Below are 23,567 nucleotides of genomic sequence, written 5' to 3' on the forward strand. Positions count from 1 at the left end.
AGTGATGCTATAGAAGAACCATTTTTGGTTCAACAAAGAACATTTGGGTGTAGGGTTATTTAAAGAACCATTTCTTTGTATGGTTCTATAAAGAACCCTGGAATAAGGGAAACCATAAATTGTTCCCTAAAGAACTTTTGCAAAAATAGGTTCTTTAAGGACCATTTTCAAGAAAGTTCTTCGTGGAACCAACTGGTTCAGTAAAGAACCCCTTTTAAAAGGTTCTTCAAAATTTTCTACAATATGAATGATTATTTGAGGATTTCAAATTAAAATATTACATGTAGGGTGAAAATGAATGAATGGACATGGCTGTTAGCGTTAGTTTAGTTTACTGATATTTCTATAAAAATCAAGGCATTTCAATTACGGCATAACATTTGAAGTGCAATACTGTTAAAAGTACAGATCCCAACAACAGGAATTATGATTTACATACATACATATGAACATACCTGCATATAAAAACTGAATTGAAGTTCAATTTTCTGTATCTCAGAACCACATATGTGAACAAGTTAAAAAGGTAAAAAATTCTGAGTAAAACCTGTATTAACAGCAGCAGACAATTGTACACATACATCATGTACGCAAATATGCAAAGGCTGATTACAGCTTGAAAAGGTGACTCATCTACAATAAGAATAAACCTCATACAATGTATTGAACAAGTGAAGAGAAGAAAAATGTCAGCTTCAGATAAGCTTCAGAAGAGCACTGTGATGATGGACTTCGTAGCCATGAACCTGCAAAATTATTCATTTTAGGGGGAACATAAAAATGCATAAAGCATCTGGCTGCTTCCCAAAAATTATTGAATATATTTCCCATATGCTGTACAGCTGTTTGACACACTGGCAGTCAGAGTATCAAGCTTCAAGATAAAAGGCCTCTAAAATTAACAAAATTAACTCTTTATGTCCACAGGAAACGGCTGGCTGATGTTCTCGTTGTAGGTGATCACAGAGAGCAGGACGGGCCAGAATGGAAGTCCAAATGCAATTGTCTCCCTCCCTCCTCTCGGTTTCTCTCTCTCACCAATTACAAACATGAAAAATTTGTTTTGCTTTATGTGCTGAGACAAAGTGAAATCAAATCAAATCAAATGGATCATTAAAAATTAATTTTAAGTCAACTGTCAGTGAATACAACCATTTATATACATTCACAAGTGAATATGATGCTTCAGAGGCACAAGCCAGTCCTGCACAAATAGACCCGGCACGTAAAGATAGCAGAGCAGAGAAAAGAGCCGAACAGCCCAGTGAATATAAACACACTAGCTAGAATGGCAGCCATTCGTCTCCAGCAGCTGTGACAGAGCTGGATCCTGTGAACACTGGGGGTAAGAGACTACAGTCATTCTAGCAGCTGTGAGTGGCACAGAAGTACTTAAAGCTAAATGGTACAGACAGCATGCTAACATGCTAAAAATTACAGTGTTTATTTTCTGTTAAGCACTTATATTTGCCATGTTCCCCAACGCATGCTAACATTTGCTTATTAGCTCTTAATACAAGGTAGAGATGAGGCTACTGGGAATGTCAGTTTTGCAGGTATTTGGTCATAAACCAAAGTATATGTCAAATTAAAAGTTTGACCAGATGATGGGACTACATGAAAAGTGAGAGGACCACCATGACTATTACAATTCATCCTGAGGGGAACATGAATGTCTGAACCAAATTTCTTAATCCATTTCATAGATGTTGAGACATTTCACTCAAAACCCTAAATGTGAACCTTATGGTGGTGCCAGTTGAAAAGTCAAGGATTCACCAAAGTCTGTAGTATTCATTCTCTGGAGAACATAAATAGTTGTTGAGATGTTTTAGTTTGGAAAGTAGTGGACCAACTGGCCGGCAGACATGTCCATCCCAACAGCTGTTCCGCTAGTATGGCTAAAAATGTTTTCCTCAACTCACTTGGATATTCAGTGTTTTAGACATGAGTAAGGCCGTAGTCTGAAAGAAATGTCCAACACTCTAATGTCCATAATCCTTTTGTAACCATCCATCTGGACGTTAACCTCACTGCAGTCTCACAGGGGCTTGCAGTCACTGCTGTTCAGAAGGGTTGTGGGCTCACTGGAACCTGAAACAACACAGTTGAGACTCTGTTAGGACTGTGATTTAAATATCTATTATTGATTATGGTATGGTGGAATCAAGTTAGGTTTATTAGTACAATAATCAGGTTTTCCAAATAAACTGTGAAATCTATGTAAAATAAATGGGTAGATAGGTAAAATTAATTAAGATAAGACATAAGTTCCCTTAAAAAAAAAAAACATGGAACATGGAAAACATGGAAACAACAAATGAAAATGCAAACCATCCTACGAGAAGCAAAATTAGAAGAGTGATACATTCATCACAACCATGATATTAATATCAGTGTGCTACCTCAAGTCATGATGTGCTATTGCATTTATGTATTACTGTTGTCCCCCAGCACATGACTGAATATTCAGTACCTTGTGGTAGAAGAAATCATCAACCTAAAATTCCATTCAAAACTTTCATTAAGATGAGTTAATGAATGAACAATATTTTTGGCAATGAAATATATGAAAACATTTTAAAAGTCAGATATTGTTAAAGAGCACTGCATGCAAACATAATTTGACAGAGCAACATACAGTCTATATGGGAATGTTGTTTGACAATAATAATTGAATTGATGAAGGCTCAAATGAAGGCTGTTTCAGATAACAAAGACACTTCATTTATTGGTCCTTTTTTTTTTTTTTTAGCAAACCTTCATGTTACATTCTGGAGAACTGAGTGGCGGAAAATGGTCACCTAAAATGGTAAAGGCTCACTTAAGAGGCTTGCTGGCTGCCCTTAAATCAAATTCCTGCAGACAAATGGAAACTTTGCCAGGTTGTTGTATCTTTATCTGTCAAGAAAAGATAAATTATACATTAATGTCTTGTAAATTATGACAGCAATTAATATGAGGGCTGCAGCTAATGGTTATTTTCTTCATAGATTTATCTGTCAGTTATTTTTTGATTAATCACTTAATTGTTTAGCTTTTAAATGTCAGAATGTAGCAAAATAAATAAATAAATAAATGAAAGAATTAATTTAGAAATGCTCATTGCAAGTTTCCAGAGCCAGATATGACATCCTCAAATGTCCAAACCTCAAAAATATTCAATTTACAATGTATGAAATCAAAATTAAATTTTCTGTTAAGCAAGTAATTAATCAATCATTTAATTGTTTTAGTTCTGTTATATATAATAAGGCAATGACTGTTTTTTGACTATTGTATGTATAATCCTCAATAAGCTATAGGAAGAAGTCAACAAATATGTTATTTTTACTCAATAACCACTTTTTAACAGAGGAATTAAGCTTTTTCTCAACTCTTGACATGCAGTGTTAACTAAAAAATATTTAAAATAATTTCATTTAGACTGTTAATTTACAGTATCATAGCTTTACACAATGTGTAACATCATCTGTCAGGTACCATAAAATTTCATGTTTATCTATACTAAATGCACCATCAGCAGTGTTAAATGCTTTGTTGTATTCCATGCCGCTTAAAATACAGACACTATGCTTATGTGAGCACTGGTTTGTGAGCTGACCAGGAGGGTTTTCTACTCTGAAACATGGATGTATTATAAGAACTGGATATGGCACGGCCACTCAGTCTTGCAGCTGATTTTTTCCCAGTGACCACTTGTGGTATTGCAGCAAAAAATCCCCCTGTGGCCCTAAAAGCATTTTCCCCATAGACCACTAAAACTGTTGATATATACATATATAAATATATATATGGGCATATTAAGTGGGCCGCACAACACAGAAGCATATCCAGAAGATAGAAACATTGTTGGCAAATGGGCCAGGCGAGCAATTCTTATTGGACTGAATAGGCATCATTTTCATCTGGTATCCAGCTCTTAAAAACATCCATGCTCTGAAGAGGTTATCTGGCAGCAAATGAAATGACAGCATTTTTCATGATTCATGTTGATCCTTGTAGAGACTTGTAGAATCAATGCCAAGGCTGTGGAACATCATTCTTCCAAAAGATATTCCCTCATTTGGTGTTTTGCTGATGGTGGTGTAGAGTGCTGTCTAACACATCAGTCCAAAATCTCCCATAGGTGTTCAGTTGGGTTGAGATCTGGTGACTGTGAAGGTCATAGCATATGATTCACATCATTTTTATACTCATCAAACCATCCAGTGACCCCTCGTGCTCTATGAATTGGGGCATTGTCATCCGGGAGGAAACCACTCCCATCCGGATAGAAATGTTTCATCATAGGATAAAGGTGATCACTCAGAAAAACTTTGTATTGATTTGCAGTGACTCTTCCCTCTAAGGGGACAAATGGACCCAAACCATGCCAGCAAAATGCCCCCCACAGCATAACCACCACCATATCCCCTCACTGTAGGGGTCAAGCATTCAGACCTGTACCAGTTTTTCCTTTAATTTGTCACCAATCTGTATATTTGTGTTATGATGTTATACATTTAAAAAAGCTTTAATGGTTACCTCAAGTCCCTTGGTGATGTTCTTTTATTCACACATTGTTGAAATGCCTAAATTAATAATTGATTAGGTGAAACTGTGTGATTGACTTTCTCATGTGGATTTTGTTGCAACATTAAATCACCCATAAGTGCGGTTGTTTATTATTATTATTATGGATCACCATTGTCTATTTGAGGTATTTAGGCTACTTTGCTGATTTAAATAACATGGATTATCTTATTATGTGATGAATGTGGTTTTATAATAATATCACACCGCCCTTCTAATAATCATTTCAGTGTCATTTGTGTTCTTAAAGAGTGTTCTTAAAGATACTTAGGTTATGAAACAAAAGGACCAAAACACAGCTGATGACTAAAAAAGCTAATTTAATGACATTAGACATTTCTATGTGAAGACAGTGCCTTAATACAATGACAGAGTACGGCTCTAGTGTTAATGGATGTTGACTCTGGCACTATGTCTCCATAGCTGAACCTAATGTAGAGCACTGATTGCCACAACATGCTAGTTAGCTGCTAACTGTTGAAACACTAGCACAGCGTCAAGTCCGACACTGACTAACGTTATCAGAAAGAGAAAAAGCTACAAACGTTACAGTGAAAATATTTATGTCACCTCACTGCTTCAGGCACCAGTGCCACTAAAATCACATAGGCTAGGTGAAAAGAGAGCTGATTAGGGATACGATGACTGTCACTTGCTGTCACAGAGAGACATTTTCCCAGAGTTATAGTTCAAGAGGGGCGCTCATTTTCTGTGTGCAGACCTTCTAGGCAGTCATTAGGGGCGCCTTAACATTACTTTAGGCCTTTGGGCTATGCACATTTTGGAGCCCCCCCACCCCCCACTCACCCTCAAGACAAAGCTATTTTACATCAGCCAAGTAGGCCTGTGTGGGTGCACAGTGGCAACATGAGAGGATCAGTCTTCTCAATTAAATCGGCAATATTCAGCACAATGGTCAATGGATAGCAACAAATAGTAAATCTTGTGCCCTCCTGATCAGTAAAGAGAATATAAAACTCACCAAAATAAGACAATATGTCAACAATAAGTCAAGACAAAGCTAGGTTATCAGCCAAGTAGGCCTGTGTGCACAGCGGCAACATGAAAAGATCTTTTCAATTAAAAACCTGCAAACATCACAAGTAAAGAACCGGTTTAAAAAGAGGATATTGTCTTACCTTCAGAAGTGCTTTCTTCTGGTCTTCTTCACTGCAAACTCCTTGATTGTGTCTTTTAAAATCCACGGCCTGAACTAATTTTAACAAAGGAAAGTTTAGACAAAGATCACTCTCCACTTGCGTTGGTGACTGGAATGGTAAGGAAAAGGCGTAGAGTTATAATACATCCATGATTAGGGACATGGGTGTTTAACACCGTCTACAATTTTCTTCGCCTCAAAAGTTTGAGCAGTTCAACTGCTGATGTTTTTACCCCATTGCGCACAAACTCCTGATATTGATTGATTGATATTTTTTGTTTTTGTCCGTTAGTAGCCAACCACCTCAGATTATAACTATGTTTTTTATTATTTTTTTTTAAAATTTTTATTTATTTTATTTTATGCCATCATGTACCATCAAATAACTCTAATAAGAATAAAGAACCTTTTCAAACTACAAAGAACGAAGAACTATTCACTAAATTAAAAGGTTCTTTATTTGGTCATGGTTCTTTGTAGAACTACTAAGAACCATTTAAGAACCATTATGTTTCTGAGTGTAGAGCAGATCAAACAAGCTGCAGGCGGCGGGACGATGCAGGATAGAAGTGCTGAGTTGTTAGTTGATTTAGATGGAAATAGTTTGATAGGAAGTGATGCATGAGTTGATTTAGCACTTTAGTGAGGGAGAAGGAAGAAGAAATTGGAGTTTAATTTGTATACAAGAGATGCATTTTAATGCTATGTGTAGATGTGATCTGCCTAAACTCAATTCCGATGTGAAATGCTTGTTTATGCCTGAAAATGGTAATGCAAAAATCTGTGTGCATAGATTAATAAACCGAGAGCATAGACTAATAAACATACATCCCATTTAGCAATCTGCACACAGATTGATAAACTGTAAAGTTAGACAAAGTTGTTTGGAACAGCTCAGTTAGACTGTGTTTATGAGAACGACAAGACTTCTGATATGGACCTCTGACCTACAGAACAGTGGGGGTGGTTGGGGTTATATAGTGTTGTTTCAAATAGAACGCAGCCATTTTCTCCTGATTAGACATTCTTCGCTTTGAATTTTTCGCATCTTGTCTGACATTATTAACCCGATCTTCATCAAACTTGCTACAGGGCCTAATTGGATGAGCCTGAATAAAGGTCACAAGTTTGTTTTTGTGACATTCCATACCATTTTTCTTCAACTGATAATAGTATGTGTAACAAAATTATCACAGCTCAAAGGGCCACTTATTATCTTTTCAGAGATTTCAACAGCAGACTGTGAGATGCAGTTGAAAGTTCCAAACACTGCATTACATTATTTATTTTCTTATTAACAGAATTGTAATTCATCGCTTTTACTATCAATGTCACATGCATTTTCCAGAAGCTGTGCTACAAAATTTCCACTAAAGTGTGTGCTCAGTTTAGCAATCTGTACACAGTTTAGTAATCCACTTTTGCAATTTATTAATCTGATTGTATAGATCGCTAGATTGCCACACCAATATTGTTTTCTACAGTAAGCAACCCTGTCTCCTAAAAATTGCATTTCTAGAGTACTAAATGGTTTGCTGTTTGGATTTTGGATCGTTTTCCCAGTCTGTACAAAATGCAGGAGTTTGACACCAGAGGCCGGGGGTTTACATCTAGCATGTGTTTTGCTTTAGGCTACAAAAACTAGTTGATTTAAGTTAGGGTAGGATTGTGGTTATGAAGTAAGTGCGTCTCGTGCTTCAAGCCAATGTTGACTTTTCCAATATTTAACCAAGACCTTGATCTTTCCCTAAAATTAACCCAGTGCTATGAGTGCCTCAACATAACCATAAAGAGGTTCTTTTTGATTTAGTTAATTTTGCTTTAGTTTGAATACTTTAGTTTAAATGACAGACTTAGGAGAAATATAATGGCAATGAACATTTTGCAGATACTGTATATTCAGGATGAACATTTTGTGAATTTGCAAATGTTCATTGAAAACATTTCTTTATTATGTTAATAAAAAATGCAATCAGGGTTGCATCACGGTTCTTCCAAAACATATTTGCTGGTAGCAATTCGTAAAATATAAATGTACGTTTTTTAGGGGACAGGGCTACCATTTGACACCTCAAAGCTATAAAGAATAAATGACAAACAGGAGAGAAGAGAGGAAGGAAGGTCATCAAGACAGATGCGAGGAAGAATCACTGTGAGGTGGGAAAAAGAGTTTGCAATAAACAAAAGCAACTAAACAAATGAACAAATCAGCTCACTGCTTCCCAAAAGGCTTGTGTGTTACCATGAAAAACTGTGATTGAGTGTTGAAAGAGAGGAAGTTTCTTCACATTGTGCTGAGCCATTCAGTGAAACAGCAAACAATCAACACTGGATCCCATAAAAGTATTCAGTCATCCATTCACTCATTTATTATCTGTACAGCCTCCAACCATAAAATAACTATTGACTGGCTCATATCGTATTAGCTGATGCGACTCTATATGCTGGAGGTGAATGTAGAGGGGATTGGTTTAGCGTTTTATTGTGCTTTCATGTTATGGCTTTTTATGGCTTTACTGTGATAATATGGTTATTGTGAGTTTTAAAATTTGCTTTTACTGTAAACCTTGTCCCTTAACTACATTTAAGAACCTTACAGGACTGGTCTGAATGGGAAGAAAATTAATTAAAGCCCCTTCTTTGCTTCCCTTTACTTTCCTTTCTACTTTGCTCCTTGCCACTCCTTCTTTATTCCTTCCATCCTCCATTCTTCTTCTTTTCATCTCAAACTCATAATTAATCTTGTATTTGCAAATAGTCCATGCCAGTCACAGTAATAATTCTATTAAAGCTGTACTTTATGAAAAATGGCTTTAGTAGCGATATGAAAATCACAGTGACAAATGTTTTATTTTATTTCACTCTGTAGCCTCAGGATTGAGCTGCAGTTAAATCAGTCGGATTTAAAGTGCCACTGTTCATTAATTCTATGACGCCATGCTTCCTTTCTTCCCCTGTTCACCCAGCTCTTCTTTCATCATCTCTTCTTTTTCCTTAACTGCTTCATTAATTTCTTTCTCATGTCTGTAGTTTCTTTCATTTTGGCCTGACTGTGGTCCCTGAGTTCCTCCCTTTTCATTTTTGTTGTACAGCGTTTGGTTGTAATATGATTAGTATTTTTAGTTTTTGCTACCTCTCTTTTCTTCCTATCTGCCATCAGCACTACTTTTCCTTTTCTCTTTTTTCACTGCTTCTACATTAAATGTTTCAGCTAGACATGCCATGTATGGTTCAGAATAAGTCAGCTGCTCAAAAAAGACATCATTTGGTCTGCCACTACTGGCTACAGATTTGATACCAGATACCTTTTCTCAAATTTAAAGTCTATATAAATCATTGCAGGAATTAATGGAATCATTTGTATGTAAGTTAATATGAGGCCAGGGTGGCACTAAAAACTGAACTAATGTAGCTGTACCAGTGGATCAGATTGGTAATCTCCAACTTGACGGTTCATTATTGATCTCGGAAATAGTACTTAAACACAAATTAAATGATTATCACCAGATCCACTTAACATTAATTTTCCAGAGCTTTCAGTCTTGTGACCTTCATCAGTGGACGGAGGTCACAAGGTCTGGAAAACTTTCATTTAGAGGCAAATCTGCATCATGAATGCATGCTGCGTTGCACTGAAACCTTCACAGACAACAATCACCTGATTCACCTACTGAAGAAGATGTCAACATTTGATGATTATTATGCAAGACCTGAAGTTATAAGTAGAGAGTTTTTATATGATTTCTAAACAGAGTTATTGACCATCTTCTTAAGGGCCATTGCAGAAACGTCATCAGTGAAAGAAGTGATTAGCACATTGAGTTTAGAAAATGTGCTATAAAAATAAATTTGACTTGACTACTGATTCCAGCACTATTACATCTTTGAAAACCAGATTATCAACTGGGCAAAGTGGGCAAATCTGGAGAGGGTGAATCTAGAGGTCTTGTCTTATACAGGGGTCCAGTATCAGTGTTCTTCAGTTGATATTTACTTTCTTTAATCCTGCATCTGTGCACTCTGGTTAGATGGATTTAAGCAACTTTGGTCTGTGTTAATCCGCAAAAACAAACAAAATAAAAAGTAAAAAGCTCAAATATGGACTATATTAGTATTAAATCAGACTTTGGATTTTGTGTAAACACAGTTTAAGTCAGTTGCCATTCCACAGCAGGGACTTAGTGTAGATCAGCATTGATTTTGGTGTGATTTAAAGTGAGGCAGCTCCATTAGGGTAAATGCATTCTGAATTACTGAACAGGCCTCAGGGTGGGTTTTCTTAATTTTTATTCCCTTCTCTCTCTCCATCTCTCTTTTTCATTTTGTCTCTACCTCGTTTATCCACCCCCCCATTTCCCTCCTAATCTCTCTCTCTCTCTCCCAAGTCCCATGCTATCATCTCCTGTTAACCATAAAATTGAGCAAAATCCTCTTCTGACCAGCAGTGATCAAATCATGAAACCTGGAGCAATGTGGCAGCGTAATACACACACTTAAACACACACACACAAACTACACACGCAGGAATAGGATTTCTCTTGGCAAAATCCAACTCCAATCGGCCTATTGAACTAAGTCTATTGATTCTCTTCTCTGTTTTCTCTCTTCCTCCTCCGTCCCTTCCTCCACCGTCCTGCTCGATGTCCGTTTCCCCTCTCTCTCTACATCTTTACCAGTCTTTCCTCTCTCCCACCATCTCTCTCCCTCTATAATTGATTTCTCTCTCTCTACATCCTCCTGTCACAGGAAGCGTCTCCTGGTCGAGCTCCTTCGACCTCGACACAAACCTAAGATTGGAGATAGAGAGAAGTCTAATCCTGCCAGCAGCTTAGCACATCTGGCTGAAAAAACCTTGAGACCTTGACTGATTCTACTACTGTGCAGCTATATAAGGAATGGCTTACAACCAATAATGTAGATGGAATCACATTCAACTAGCTGAAGATCTCTTTACAGAGACACTCCATCCAGATAGAGGCACATGCTGCACATGCTTTGGAACCTCTTTACCACAGCAGCTAACATTTCCAGCCACTTGTCATGTGAATAGTTTAGCCAGTGGTTAAGGTTACGTACTGGATGTAAAACAGCTTTGGTTGTCGAGAATGAAAGTTCATTCATTACCTCGGAAACAGTGGTTTAACAAAAAAAACAAAAAAAAAAACTACAACTAAATGGTCAACGACGAGCTGGTGAACTGAGTAAATTTGGTTGCTGAGATGTGGAAACACTAGTAGCCAGTTGAAAAACCTTTCAAGTAAGCCAAACATATTTGACAAAGAGAGTGAAGATGAACAGTCACATTATTAACTGAATTGTCTGCTGTAAACCTACATCACTATTTACAGACTGACTTCACACTTCAACTTAAACCTTTTGAAGGGGTGTGTGAAGATCCAAACTTCACCACACCAGGTAATTTAAACTTAACCCTGCAGCTGAAGTCAGCTACAACTTGCTAGACAACCTCTTACACCCTATACCAAAGCACTCGGTATCAAAGTGGTAACACTCTATTGGATTGAGTCCAACCTTGAAACAGATATAACTAGGTTCAACATCTCTGATATCCGATACTGTAGACTGATAGGGGAAAGTACAAGAACCTTGATCAGAGTAAAGCTGCATATTAGAGCTAGAATGACTTGAAATCAAATGCGTGTGTCTCCTGCCGAAACCTTTTAATCTCCAAAAAGCCAGTGCAGTTATTGAATCATTGGCAGGCTGGTAGATTTTTATCTTTTTTTTAACAACTTAAATCACACAATAGATGATCTGGCCCATACAGTTCTTGGCTGTCAGATAAAGTCAAATTAGAAATTCTGTTTTTCCTCAGGCTCCTGTCAGAATACAATCGGTTTACACACCTAGGGCCACCAGAGAGCTGAGAATGCACCGCAACAGGATCTGCCTGACCGCTTCAAACGCCTGACATTCAACCCTTTATAAAGACGAGCGAAACCTTTCTTATCAGTCTGGAAATCAGCCGCTGTAGCCAGTGTCATGTACGCGACATCACTGCCTGAAGATACCAGGAACAAAGAAGAGCTGATAGATCCCACTGCCAAATACAACAGTGTAATACTGTGCTGACATCCTGTAGGTGAGTGTCTTACTCTGTACTGCAGTAGGGATCAGTGCCAACAGTACAACACACTACAACCAAACTTACTACCAATGCAGTCATTTTAAATACTGTATTGTTAAATATAGGACTGTAATTGATAATTATTTATTAATGTACCTTTTCAAGTAATTGATTATTACTTAACTAGCAGTAAAGAGCTTTTCATTGGACAAGTTCCCAGTCAGTTTGTATCTTGTGCAACACATAAGGATAGCAGCACATGACACAACATACTTTCCTACCGTCAGTTTCATCCCACTAATTAACAGTCAGTGTCAACAAAAAGCAGAGAAGAAGAAGATTGCTAGCTAGCAAATGAATGTAAGCAATGCTGGTTTCACAATACTCCGGAAATCATATTTACAAATGTTTTATGAGACAGGAAATGCATTCTAGGTCTCAAGGATACACACCATAAAATGCTACCAATAAAAATGTGCTACAGACACAATTTGGACAGAAGTTTCATAAAATATGTGCATTATTATGTTATTTTTGGCCACTTGGGGGAAGCAGAACAAACCTTAAAGCAATCTCACATATTATCACCTAATAAAGTTGTTATGGCTAACATGTTAGCAAACAACAGTCTATTTTCAGATCTAGACACAAAGCTACATTAGCATTCATTTGGACTCTTGTTTGTGTCCATCTGATGAATGTCTGATATTCAGTCCGTATATCTTTTAGCTCTGATTGGGTCTACATGAACTCTGGAAAAAAAATATCTGATTTTTAGTCAATGAATGCTTCACCAGCTAGTTGCTATGTCTACTGTTTAGTGCTACAGAGGGTTTATCGAAGCTTTCACGCTGCTTGCTGCTGAAAAAGAGGTTGCTGAGAGCTTGTCTGTGGGTCAGAAAACCAAAACAATAGCTAAAAGAGGCTAAACATCTGCGTTGAGCAGAAGGGAACTACAGAGTTGGAAGATAATTCTCTGTGGGTTCATCAGTATGAGCAACACCTACACATACAGAAGTCATTTGATCCATTAATATATAAAAGAAACTGATTAGTGCAGCTATAATCTGTCATGGTGACATTTAAAAAATCCGCTGGTTTAAGATCATCATTAACCATTGACAAGCATGATACAGGATAACATTTAACATGGATGCCACTGCCTGTACAAAGGAAACTGTAAATCAATACTCTAATCAAGAATGATCACAGTATCATTCATATTTAAGCAGGCTCACTAATTACATGCAAAGGAGTAAATTATATTTTAATTATATGTAAGCACCTCACTGGAGTATGCCTTGCATCCAGATCAGCCATGTCTCTCTCTGCTTGGTTGACTGTGATGACTCTGCGGTCTACAGCGTAGCAGTGGGAACGCTTCACACACACTGAATTCCCCACTCTAAATAAAAGAAGCACACTTGCGTTTTGCTAATATCTCACATATCATTGAGTGTGTGTAGAAGATACTTTCAAACAGCAAATCTTCCACAGACATGCCGCATTGCTTGCTGGGAGTAGTTCTGTCTATATAAATAGCTGATCATATCACACAACTGTGACGCATGCATTTCATACACACACCAGACGGCAGAGTTTTAAAAGGGTCACCCAGGTCCTTCCTCTGAATAGACACCTGTTTTAAGGCTGATCAGGTTAATCTAGTTCCACTCAAGTGTTAATAGAGGGTCGTGTCATTTTTAATCAATTGCAGCTATTCACAGATCACAGGTTACATGTTAACATGCTCACTGACATGGAAACAGTGAAGGCATGGCCAGATAAATATATTAGGCAGCCCCGGGGCAAACATTTGTTATTGGGCCCCTGTTGTATCATGTTTTCTTCAAATTCTAATCAATGCACACAGAGCCCAATCAGAACTCCTATGCTGAGATAGCCCCGGGTTTTCTTTTTTGTCTGTTTGGTTATTTGATTAAACAAATACCCATTAAGGAATACAGTTCTACACGGGCCTAAAGCTGGGACCCTGACCCTGTCTGTACCCAATGTTTTTAAAACCTGACCCTACTGAACCTGACTGTCACTGCTAAATTTGAAACCAAAACCTGACCTGAGCTACAGAGCTACACTTCTGCTTTATTACATTCATTACTCACTGTTTTTTCACTGGGTATTATGTTTCTGCTGGGATCACATGATAAGCATAGATGCTGATAACTGACTTAGTCAGAAAGAGAAAGAAAAAAACTCCTTTATGAATTACATTTTCTGATCCAATACTGAAGCTTTACACAACAAAACAAAAAGAACCCTTCTCGAAATGCGCTACATTGTTGGGACCTGTCAGGTTGAGTACCATAATTCTATTTCAGGACGTGTACCATGTCAGCACAAGATAAACTACAATAAGTATGGTCTTAAATCTCCACAAAACAAGGCTACAAGATTAGGTAACACTGGAGGACCCACTTTAGTTGGTATTGTAATTCAGAGGTGCAAAATCTCTGAAATCAATCCAATTATCAAAAACCAACTGGCACTCTGTGAACCTAGTGCTTCAGGGGACCCTCGGGGTCTGTGGCTCTGGGGCAGTTGGACGCTCTGCATAGTTGGTCTAGCATTGTCTAAAAGTTATAAAAACCATAAAAAAAATTTAAAAAAAACTACACAAAGTCCCTGTTAAAAAGCAGAAAAGACAGTTACCGATACATAATAATAAATTGCATGAAACAAAAAGATCCTACAGACAAGGCTGGAATAACAACTGGACCGTGAAGGCCACAGGTTGTCCGTGTGGGAATTAGTAATTTGATTAATTGCAAATTTATTTGGCAAAATGCACAACTGAAGCAAAACAAAAGCTGAGGGTGGGGTTCAACAGGAGGCACATTTGCCCGGGTTAATTTAGTCCTGTCTACACACTCTTGAGATAAAAACAGCATTGAATTAACATCAAGCAGAAGTATTCAACACAAGACAAATAGGACCGAATGCAACAAAAGGGCTCAGAAAAGAAGACTCTCACAAACCACAGAGACAGAGCTACTGCAAGTCTGTGAGAGACTGCAGTAAAATGACACATGAAGCAGTAATCTTCCTGCCATCTGTCATCTGTCTTTTTGCACAGACATAAATGAGCCAAACTGGATGCTCCGAATGTTAAGAAATGATAGCATATTTCTCTTTTTTACACATTTTAAGGTCATGACAAAAACTGGAGAGCTAAGATAAATCATCTGCCCACCTTCCACTTCTGCTCAATATGAAGTTCAGAGCTAAATGAAACAACTGCTCTCATATATAAACACTGTGTTCGGCTGCTCGAATTAAACAAAAACCTCCGAATAAGAAATGACAGCTCAGGATGACGTGAACATAATTGAAAGTGAGTTAAGGGGAACAGCTAAATTGACTGATGGAATAAGGGTAAACACATCACACACACACACACACAAACACACACACACACCCTTGAGAGGAGGAAAATGGATTACAGCAATCTGCAGCAAAATGATTAAAATCGTATGTGTGAAAAGGCAGCGCCACACACATCATAATGCACACAATCGTGCACAAGTCAGAAAATGCCAACACACACAAACACACATAAAGAAAAGGCCTCGGAAACACCTATTATAAATCAACTCAAAGCAGCCCTTATGCTTCAAAGTCATCTCTGAATCGCTTATCCACACATTGAGCCACACTATAGGAATACCAATTTATAGTCCTCTATCATATAACTCGGAGAGAGAAGAGAAAGAGGGAGAGAGAGGAAGTGAGGGAAAGGGGTGAGAGAGGTAGACAGAGAATGGAAAAGGAAGAGAGGGAGAGAATTATCCACAAAATACCTATATTTCAATCTTTTTGTAGAGGAGAGTGAAGAGGACAGCTCTGCAAAGATATTGGCATGCACACATACAGTATATGAATATATGAATGCACTTTCACTCACTCACTCATTCACTCATTCACTCACACAGACTCTCACACACACTCACACACACAAGAGTCCCAGGGCTGCAAGATAAGAGGGGAGAGTGTTCTGGGTAGAAAGCTTCCTCATTGGTGTGCAAGGCTGCACATGTTCCAACCCTCCCTTATATCCCCTGTGTGTGTGTGTGTGTGTGTGTGTGTTTGCGTGTGTGTGTGTGTGTGTGTGTGTGTGTGTGTGTGTGTGTGTGTGTGTGTCTGTGTGTGTGTGTGTGTGTGTGTGTGAGAGAGCACTCTCTCTTTCCTTCGCTGCCACTAAAAAGACACAGAGGACCTATTGTGCCCAAGGAAGGAAAATCACTCCATTTTCAGAAAAGGAGAGGAATGAACAGCTCTCTCTCTCCTTCCGTTCATCTCTCCCGACCTCTCTCATTCTCTCTCTCTCTCACACTCTCTTTCTTCTCCCCTCCCATTCACCCAGCAGCTGAAATGGCGAAGCTTGTTAAAAAGGAAGCCCACATGACAGCATTCACAGCTTTGCTTACCGCAGCATCTCCCCTGCTCACCGTGTGCCTTTGCACCAGAAACCACAGATGAAAGCAACTCGATACGATGTCTTTAAAAAAAAAGTTACGACACTAAGAGGCCACAAGTAAATGCATAAAGGTAAAAAAAAAGAAGAAAATAAACTATCAAGGTTTGGAGTAAATGAGTTGTTTCATGCAGCAGCAACAACAAAAGAACATTAAAGGAGAACGCTTTTTCAGGTGTGCAGAGCTCCAGCATGTTCTCTCTGGAACACAATTTTGTTGCAAACGATATTATCCAAAACTCTGCTTACTGAGTGAAACTGACGTGCCTGCCCTGTAATATTGAAACAATCTATCATGGAAGAATTGTGGACCGTTGGGGAATCGCTGATGTAAGTGGTCCAATTCTTACTAGATGGATGGATATGTGTGTACCTCTGTGGAGTCTGAGACAGCAGATGTGAGGAAGGGGAAAGGCATGCATTATCGAAACTTAGGTCTTATTTTTTGTAGTTTTGGTCAGCATTTCTGACAGGATCAATAATGCTATATTCACTAAATTGATTGTTGAGATTTGGAAAAATGCTGACATAAGAAAAAAGAAGTTAGATGATCAGACAGGCTCTAAACAAACCCCCCCGGTTAGCCAAACTTATTTCGAAAAGAGTCAGTGATGAATTGCATTAACAAATCTGTCCATTGTGAACATTCATCACAGTTTACAGACCAACTACAAACTATTAACTGATAAATATTGCTAATTGTATCCCATTTCCTTACTTCATACTAATTCCAAGCAAGTGCAAACGCTAAATAAACGCTTGATTTCTGAGTGTGCAGTTAATGGACACAGTTTTCCCATGATGTACAAAGGATGTACAACGGACATGGAGGAGTGAAATTAAAACAAATTTTAGATGGTGGTAAAACACCCTACATGTTCACCCCAGGAAACCAAAAAAGTTCTGTTCAATTTTTGGAGGAAAACATGTTTTCCATCTGTTTCATTAGCAGTGACATTCCAAAGTTGCTGTTAGATTTACATGCACTGGTGCACACATTTTCTGTTGGTATGAAATGGTTACATATGTTGATTCTTTTAATATATTAAAACAGTACACTGAGACAATTAGCACTTAGTACATACTGTAAGCAAATTAGTATGTAGTAAGGCATTTCAACATGCTAACAGTCTTCCTGTCCAATGAGACCTTATTACCATCATTTCCAGTGCGCTGACTTTCAGTTTAGCCTCAACATAAAGTAGCCTATAAAATCTGGCTAAATTGTTGTCTTCTTTAAAACTTGTCTGGTCATCTGACTGTTTGTGTTTCTGTCCCATCACACCTCATTTTAGTGATTTTCACAGATCTTAGCAATTCATTAGGTGAGTACAATGTTATCATAACTGATATAGATGGCAAAAAGTACAAAAGTGAGACACAAGTTGTAATAAACTGGAACTAGCCTTTAAAAAAAACTTCATGCCACAGTGCAGCTTCACTAAAATTCCTAACATATGGGCTGACTTGATTTACTTTGTTGGTTTACCCACAAACCCAAACATGACTTGCATACTTTGACAAAAAAAAAAAAAAAAATCTTCACTCAAGGTGCATTCATTGTTTTTTTCTGGAGTTTTAATTCTGACTCCACTGTTTTTCAGAGGACGCTGTGGTTGGAAACTCCTGACAAAGCAAGTCAGTGAACCTTTAGTTAAATATATTTTTGTCAAACTACTGTTTCCAAAGTTTCACATTCCTTCAATGCAACCAAACAACAACCATGTAGTGAACAAAAACACACACAAAAAAGACTGAAACCAGCAAATACAACCAGCGAATATGCAACATTCAGGGACTCTCCCAGTGCCCTCAAGATTAGACAGACCTATTTTATGAGAAAATATTTCCAGCTAAATAAAAAATCAGATTTCTCATCAAGACCTCTAGAAAGCACAACTGTTACTGCTACCTCAATCTCAAAGAAGTGAAACCACTCATCTCCTTCACACGGGGCTCTCAGCAGGTCCCAGCCGTCAGGCTGGAACGCAGCCCTGTTTGCCAGCAACATTTCAGCACCTTGGACAGCTACACAATAGCCAGCAGAGATCCAGCGGGGGGAAAAACATGAGGACAAAAGACAGAGGAGGAGGTGGAGGAGGCGGTGGGCCTGGGACATACAAAAGGGAGAAGGGGGGGAAGAGAAGAATTTGGCCGCTGGGAGGCCATTCACAGAGGATACAAAGAGCCAATGTCAACTCGAGTTGAAGGACAGAAAACAGAATTAGCATTAGAGCGGGTAGCACAGTTCGTCCATGTCACACGGCTAGGCAAGAAGAGAAGGACAGGCCTATAAACGAACAGAGGATGATAATACGCACACAAATTCACAAACTGTGTTTTTTTCTAACGGCAAGATGTGGAGAAATGCTGTATTTCATGGGAAATTGTTTCTAGCAGAGGTAGTACTCTTCACGCTGCAGACTACTCTCCATTTTCAGCACAGGCACATTTTCTTTTACTGCTTATCCACAAGAGGCAATTCACTACTGTTAATTGCTATACTAATGACAATTTTTCTCTTCTGTAAGATTGCAATGTGCAAGAAGCAGCATGTTACACATTCCTCAATCTACATACCTTTCTTGAGGCCAAATAGCCTCATTTAGACAATAAAATAATTTTCCATGTTATTTTGACACATCTTTGTCTCTGCTGAAATCAATATTGACCCTCTACATTAAATGTCAGTGTTGTCTGTGTACCATCAGGATGGATGGTGTGGAGATATTCAGAGGAAGCTATAGGAATTTGGAGAAAATCTGGAAATGCTGTGTCAGGTTGAAGAATGAAGGAAGCAGCAGCTATCATTCAACTCAGAAGGAGCCAAAAAAAAAAAAAGAAACACCTCGTCAATCATTAGAGGGCCCATCACATTTCATTGGAGAGAGAGAGAGAGAGAGCAGGAGCTGCAGGCGAGCTCTATTTTATATTTCTCTGCCTCCCACCACACACACACACACACACATACACACACACTCGCATTAGAGCAGTCAGCAGCAGCACACCGCAGCATCCAAAAATAATCATGCACATTCTAAACAAAATTTACCTCAAGCTCAGGATCTTGACAAAGTGCTTCAGTGAAAATTTAATGGCGCAATTTCGCCGTGCTGTATTGCTCCCCTATAGCATACAATGTTCTCTATAAGTTGTACATCTCCAAAGACACTTCATATTCAAAGCAAAATAACATGATTCTCCCTGTCAAGAACTCATATATCATTTCATTTATCACACCCAGTCTCAAGTTCATTTTTTTCCATTTTCTTTTTTTGATTTTTTTTTTTTAACGGACAAATAAGTCTTCTATTTTACATAAAGATTTGATTCTTTAAAATACAGCACTTTCAAAAAAAAAAAAAAAAAAAAGAGAGGAACATTTCCATTTTGCAGAGAGCATCGTTGATAAAATAATTGAGTGCAAAGGCACTTTCCGGAGTAAGTATAGTAAGATTTCGCCGCATGTTGGATTTTGAAAGGTTTTCTTTTATGGTTTTACACTCACCATTTATCTGTGTAGGCTAAGTATGTACAGGAATGTCATTCTGTAGCGTTTCCTCTTCTACAAAGAATCATTATTTCATAATTTTTCTGTTTCTCACAGGGAAAATAAAATACAGTTTTATGAAAAGCACAAAGCCGTATTTGTACACAGTCCTGTCCATTATATACCTGCCGTCATCAAAGTCTTTTAGATTTTCATTTTTCAAAAAAGAAGAAATAATTTATACCTTCCAGGAGAAAAAATAGAACTGCATAATAATATAACTCTTATACTCCTTTTATACATCTTGGAAAGAAAAAAAAAAAGAGAAGAAAAAGGAGAGAGAAAAAAGATCATCAAAGGCTTCGGTTCGCTTCCAGTGTAGGATTGAACACAGATAGATAAGATAGATATATAGAGAGGGCTATTATTACAGTAACTGCGTCATTATTATGAATGCTGCAAAGAACCTGGTAGGGCATTGTCGTTATCTTACAGTTGGCTCATCGCAGTCTGTTTCTCCAGAACCTCCAGGTAATCTGGTTCTGTTTTTAGCTTCCCAGGGAGCAGAAGTGGGTGCTCATTGTTTTTGGAAAGGTGTTCCGCCCCGTAGTATTTCCTGGGGGTCCCGTACAGCACAGTTTTGTTCAACCTGTCCTGGTTGGTGATATGCCGCCGTGCTGTTGCAGCCTCGTAGGGGGGCACGATGCAAGGTCTCTTAGGTAAAGTGCAAAAGTTGTAACTGAAAGGAGGGGCACCTGCAGCCGTGGGAAGCTCTTTGTTGGGCCTTTCCCCTAAGTTTTGATACAACATCTCGGGAGGCTCTGGGGTCAAACCGCACGACGTTGGTGATTTATCCATAAAATCCACTGTGCTGATAGTGTAGGTCCCCGGGCTGCGGGTGAGGACGTCATCCTTCTTTGCATCCAGGGGCCCAAAACTGAGCTCCTTCAGGTTGCGGTAATACGCCACCTGTTCACCATCTTTCTGCATGTAAATGGGGTTTTGGCACATGGAGCCCACAGGTGGGGGGATGTAGTTATACACGTGGCTTTCAGAGGTTTTATCTTGGGTCGGCTCAGGGTTGTAGGAGGCGTATTGCACCTGGAAAGAGTTGAGATCTAAGTTGTTGGCGCCCGTGGGGACGTGTTCAACCCCTTTACGCCGTTTTAGAACAAAAACAAAGAGGCCTGCACCAAAGCAAACGGAAAGGATAAAAACAACAAGAAGCCCGAGAATCAGGACTGAGAGCGGGACTTCAGGGTGTAACTCTGGGGTGTGGATTCGAGATTCAGTGGGGCTGACTGAGCTAAAAGAAGAAGAGGAAGAAGGGACGGTGGGTTCGGTGCCAGGGCTTATTAGTGTTGGGGCTTTTGTAGGGGGGGCATGTTGAGGTGGGGGCACCTCACTCGGCTCAGGGCAGATGGCCTCGTTGCGTAGTGAGCGCAACAGGCGACCTGCATGCTTAGAGGGTGAGTCGCAAGTGATTTCATTAACCACCACACTGGTACTGGACAGCTCCATCCAGTTTTTGAGTGCCACAATATCACAGGTGCAGTCCCAGGGGTTCTCCTGTAGGTCAATCTGGATAAACGCCGACAGCTGGTCTAGCACACCTCGAACAGGAAGGTAGGAGAAATGATTATTCCGTAAGTTGAGTCTTGTTAGCATGGTGCCCCCGAAAACATTGTCAGGCAGCGATCTTAACAGGTTGTTGTTGAGAAAAAGCAGCTGCAGGTTATGCAAAGAGTTAAATGTCTGTGGTAAAATGTCTTTGATGATGTTGTATTCCAAATACAGATACTGCAGCGACTGCAGGCCGGCAAAGAGTGATTGTGAAAGTGATTCAATGTAATTCCCATTCAGATAGAGCCGTCTGAGGTTTGTTAGATTCTCAAATGCACCTTCCTGAATCACTGCTATCCTGTTATTTCCTAAATGGAGCAGCTCCAGAGAGCTGTACTCAGTCAGATCAGTTCTGTAAATCACTTGTAAGTAGTTACCGGTCAGGTGGAGTTTCTTTGGGTAAGAGGGCTTGGGATTCAGCTCACTGATGTTATGCAACTTCCGCTCTTGGCAATTGATGTTCAGTCCGCTGTCGGGGTTTTGTGACGTGCACACGCACACACTGGGACACAACATGGGCACAGGAGAGCGCGTCTGGTAAACCATTATGGGCCCGAAGACATGTTTGTCCTTTGTGATGCGGGGGGTGGGCCTGTAGCGCATTTTGGGTGGGCGGGAAGCTTTAGGGGCACGGGTGGGGGTGATCATGCCGGGGTGGTAGGTCGGGGGCAGGGCCCCTTGAAAGTGAGAGTCAGAGGGGGGATGAACACGCTCACCAGCATTCCTGCGCGGGCACAGATCCTGCTTTATGAGCTGAGTGATGTCTTTACCGTGCAGCCTGAACGGCGTCTCACACACAATGTCCCCCACAAACACAGAAATAGTGTCCAACCAGGATTTGAGGGGAATCAGATCACAGGTGCAATTCCAGGGGTTCTCCTCCAGCTGGATCTCCATGATGCCGCCTATGTGCTCCAGAACCCCTGCAAACGGCAGCATCTTGAGCCGGTTGCCACGTAAATCCAAGTGTGTGAGGAGCACAAAGCGGAAAATATTGGGAGGCAAAGATAACAGCAGGTTATCATTGAGGATCAACACTTTGAGTTTATTCAGCTTACTGAAAGCGCCAGGTTCTATGGCGCTAATATAATTATAATCTGCCTGTAAATATTCCAAACTCTCCAGTCCTGCAAAGGTGTCCTCTTTAATCACCTCCAGGTTGTTGTTATTCAAGTGGAGCCGCTTCAAGAAGCGGAGCCCGTTAAAAGCGCCGGTTCGGATCTCCTGCAAGCCGTTATTCCCCAGATGCAGTGAGGTGACATTGCCATAATTGACAAACTCATTGGCGCTGATACGTGACAGGAAGTTTCCATTTAGAAAAAGCTGGGAGATCTTATTTGGGGGCGCCTGGAACTGACTGACGGTGGTAAATCCTTTATTCTCACAGTTGATGTTCAGTATGTTCTCCCGTTCTTCACAGGCGCAGCGGGTCTTGCAGATATCTTTGGAGGCTGAAGTTTTGCGGCTCTCCGTTTCGGACGGTGACAGGCTGGTGACCGTGAGGACGCTCAGAAAGAGGACGCCGCTCAGCATTTTTACAGCCAAAAATGGTCGCTGAAATATAGATCCAGCATTTAACTTTGCAGCATGAGCCTCGAATGGGGAAAAAAAGAAAAAAAAGGGGAGTGAGTTCTCACAGAAGGGAGAGAAAAAAAAGGAGGTAGAGGCGCTCACACACACAAACACATACTCACACACACATATACACAAGCGCGCAAAAAACAGGCGCAACACCGTTACTTGGTGTTAAAATGGGAACGTGACGCACGGGAGGCGCGCAAATCTCTCCATTGACCTTCACTTTAAATCCAAAAAATTCCAAAATCACTCCACCAAAAGAGAAAAAAAAATCAATTCTCGAAAAGAAAAAAAGCGAAACCACCACAAATCAACGGGATCCTGCGTGGTGAATGGACTTGGCACATTGTCAGAGGCAGAGAAGAATCATAGGGAGTAAAAGCCGCTTACTGCAACCTCTTTTTCCTTCTGGAGAGCGCCGATTTATTCAGTGGCTTCACGCAGATCACCAGCAGCTGCAGCCAAATATTCAGAGAGAGACACCGGCTGCGAAACGCTCTCTCTCTTCCCCTTCACACAGAAAAAGCGCTTCATTTTAGTCCAACCCCCCAAAAATCACTTT

The 23,567-nt window shown here is 39.6% G+C and overlaps 1 protein-coding gene across 1 annotated transcript; it reads right to left on the reverse strand.

The window, feature by feature from the left end:
• Positions 1-20,113: 20,113 nt before the first annotated feature.
• Positions 20,114-22,960, reverse strand: slitrk2 (SLIT and NTRK-like family, member 2). The gene has a single exon (XM_042419169.1). The coding sequence runs from the start codon at positions 22,958-22,960 to the stop codon at positions 20,294-20,296; it is 2,667 nt and encodes an 888-aa protein (XP_042275103.1). The 3' UTR covers positions 20,114-20,293.
• Positions 22,961-23,567: the final 607 nt, after the last annotated feature.

The sequence above is a fragment of the Thunnus maccoyii genome, chromosome 8, assembly GCF_910596095.1.
Source record: "Thunnus maccoyii chromosome 8, fThuMac1.1, whole genome shotgun sequence".
NCBI lineage: Eukaryota > Metazoa > Chordata > Actinopteri > Scombriformes > Scombridae > Thunnus > Thunnus maccoyii.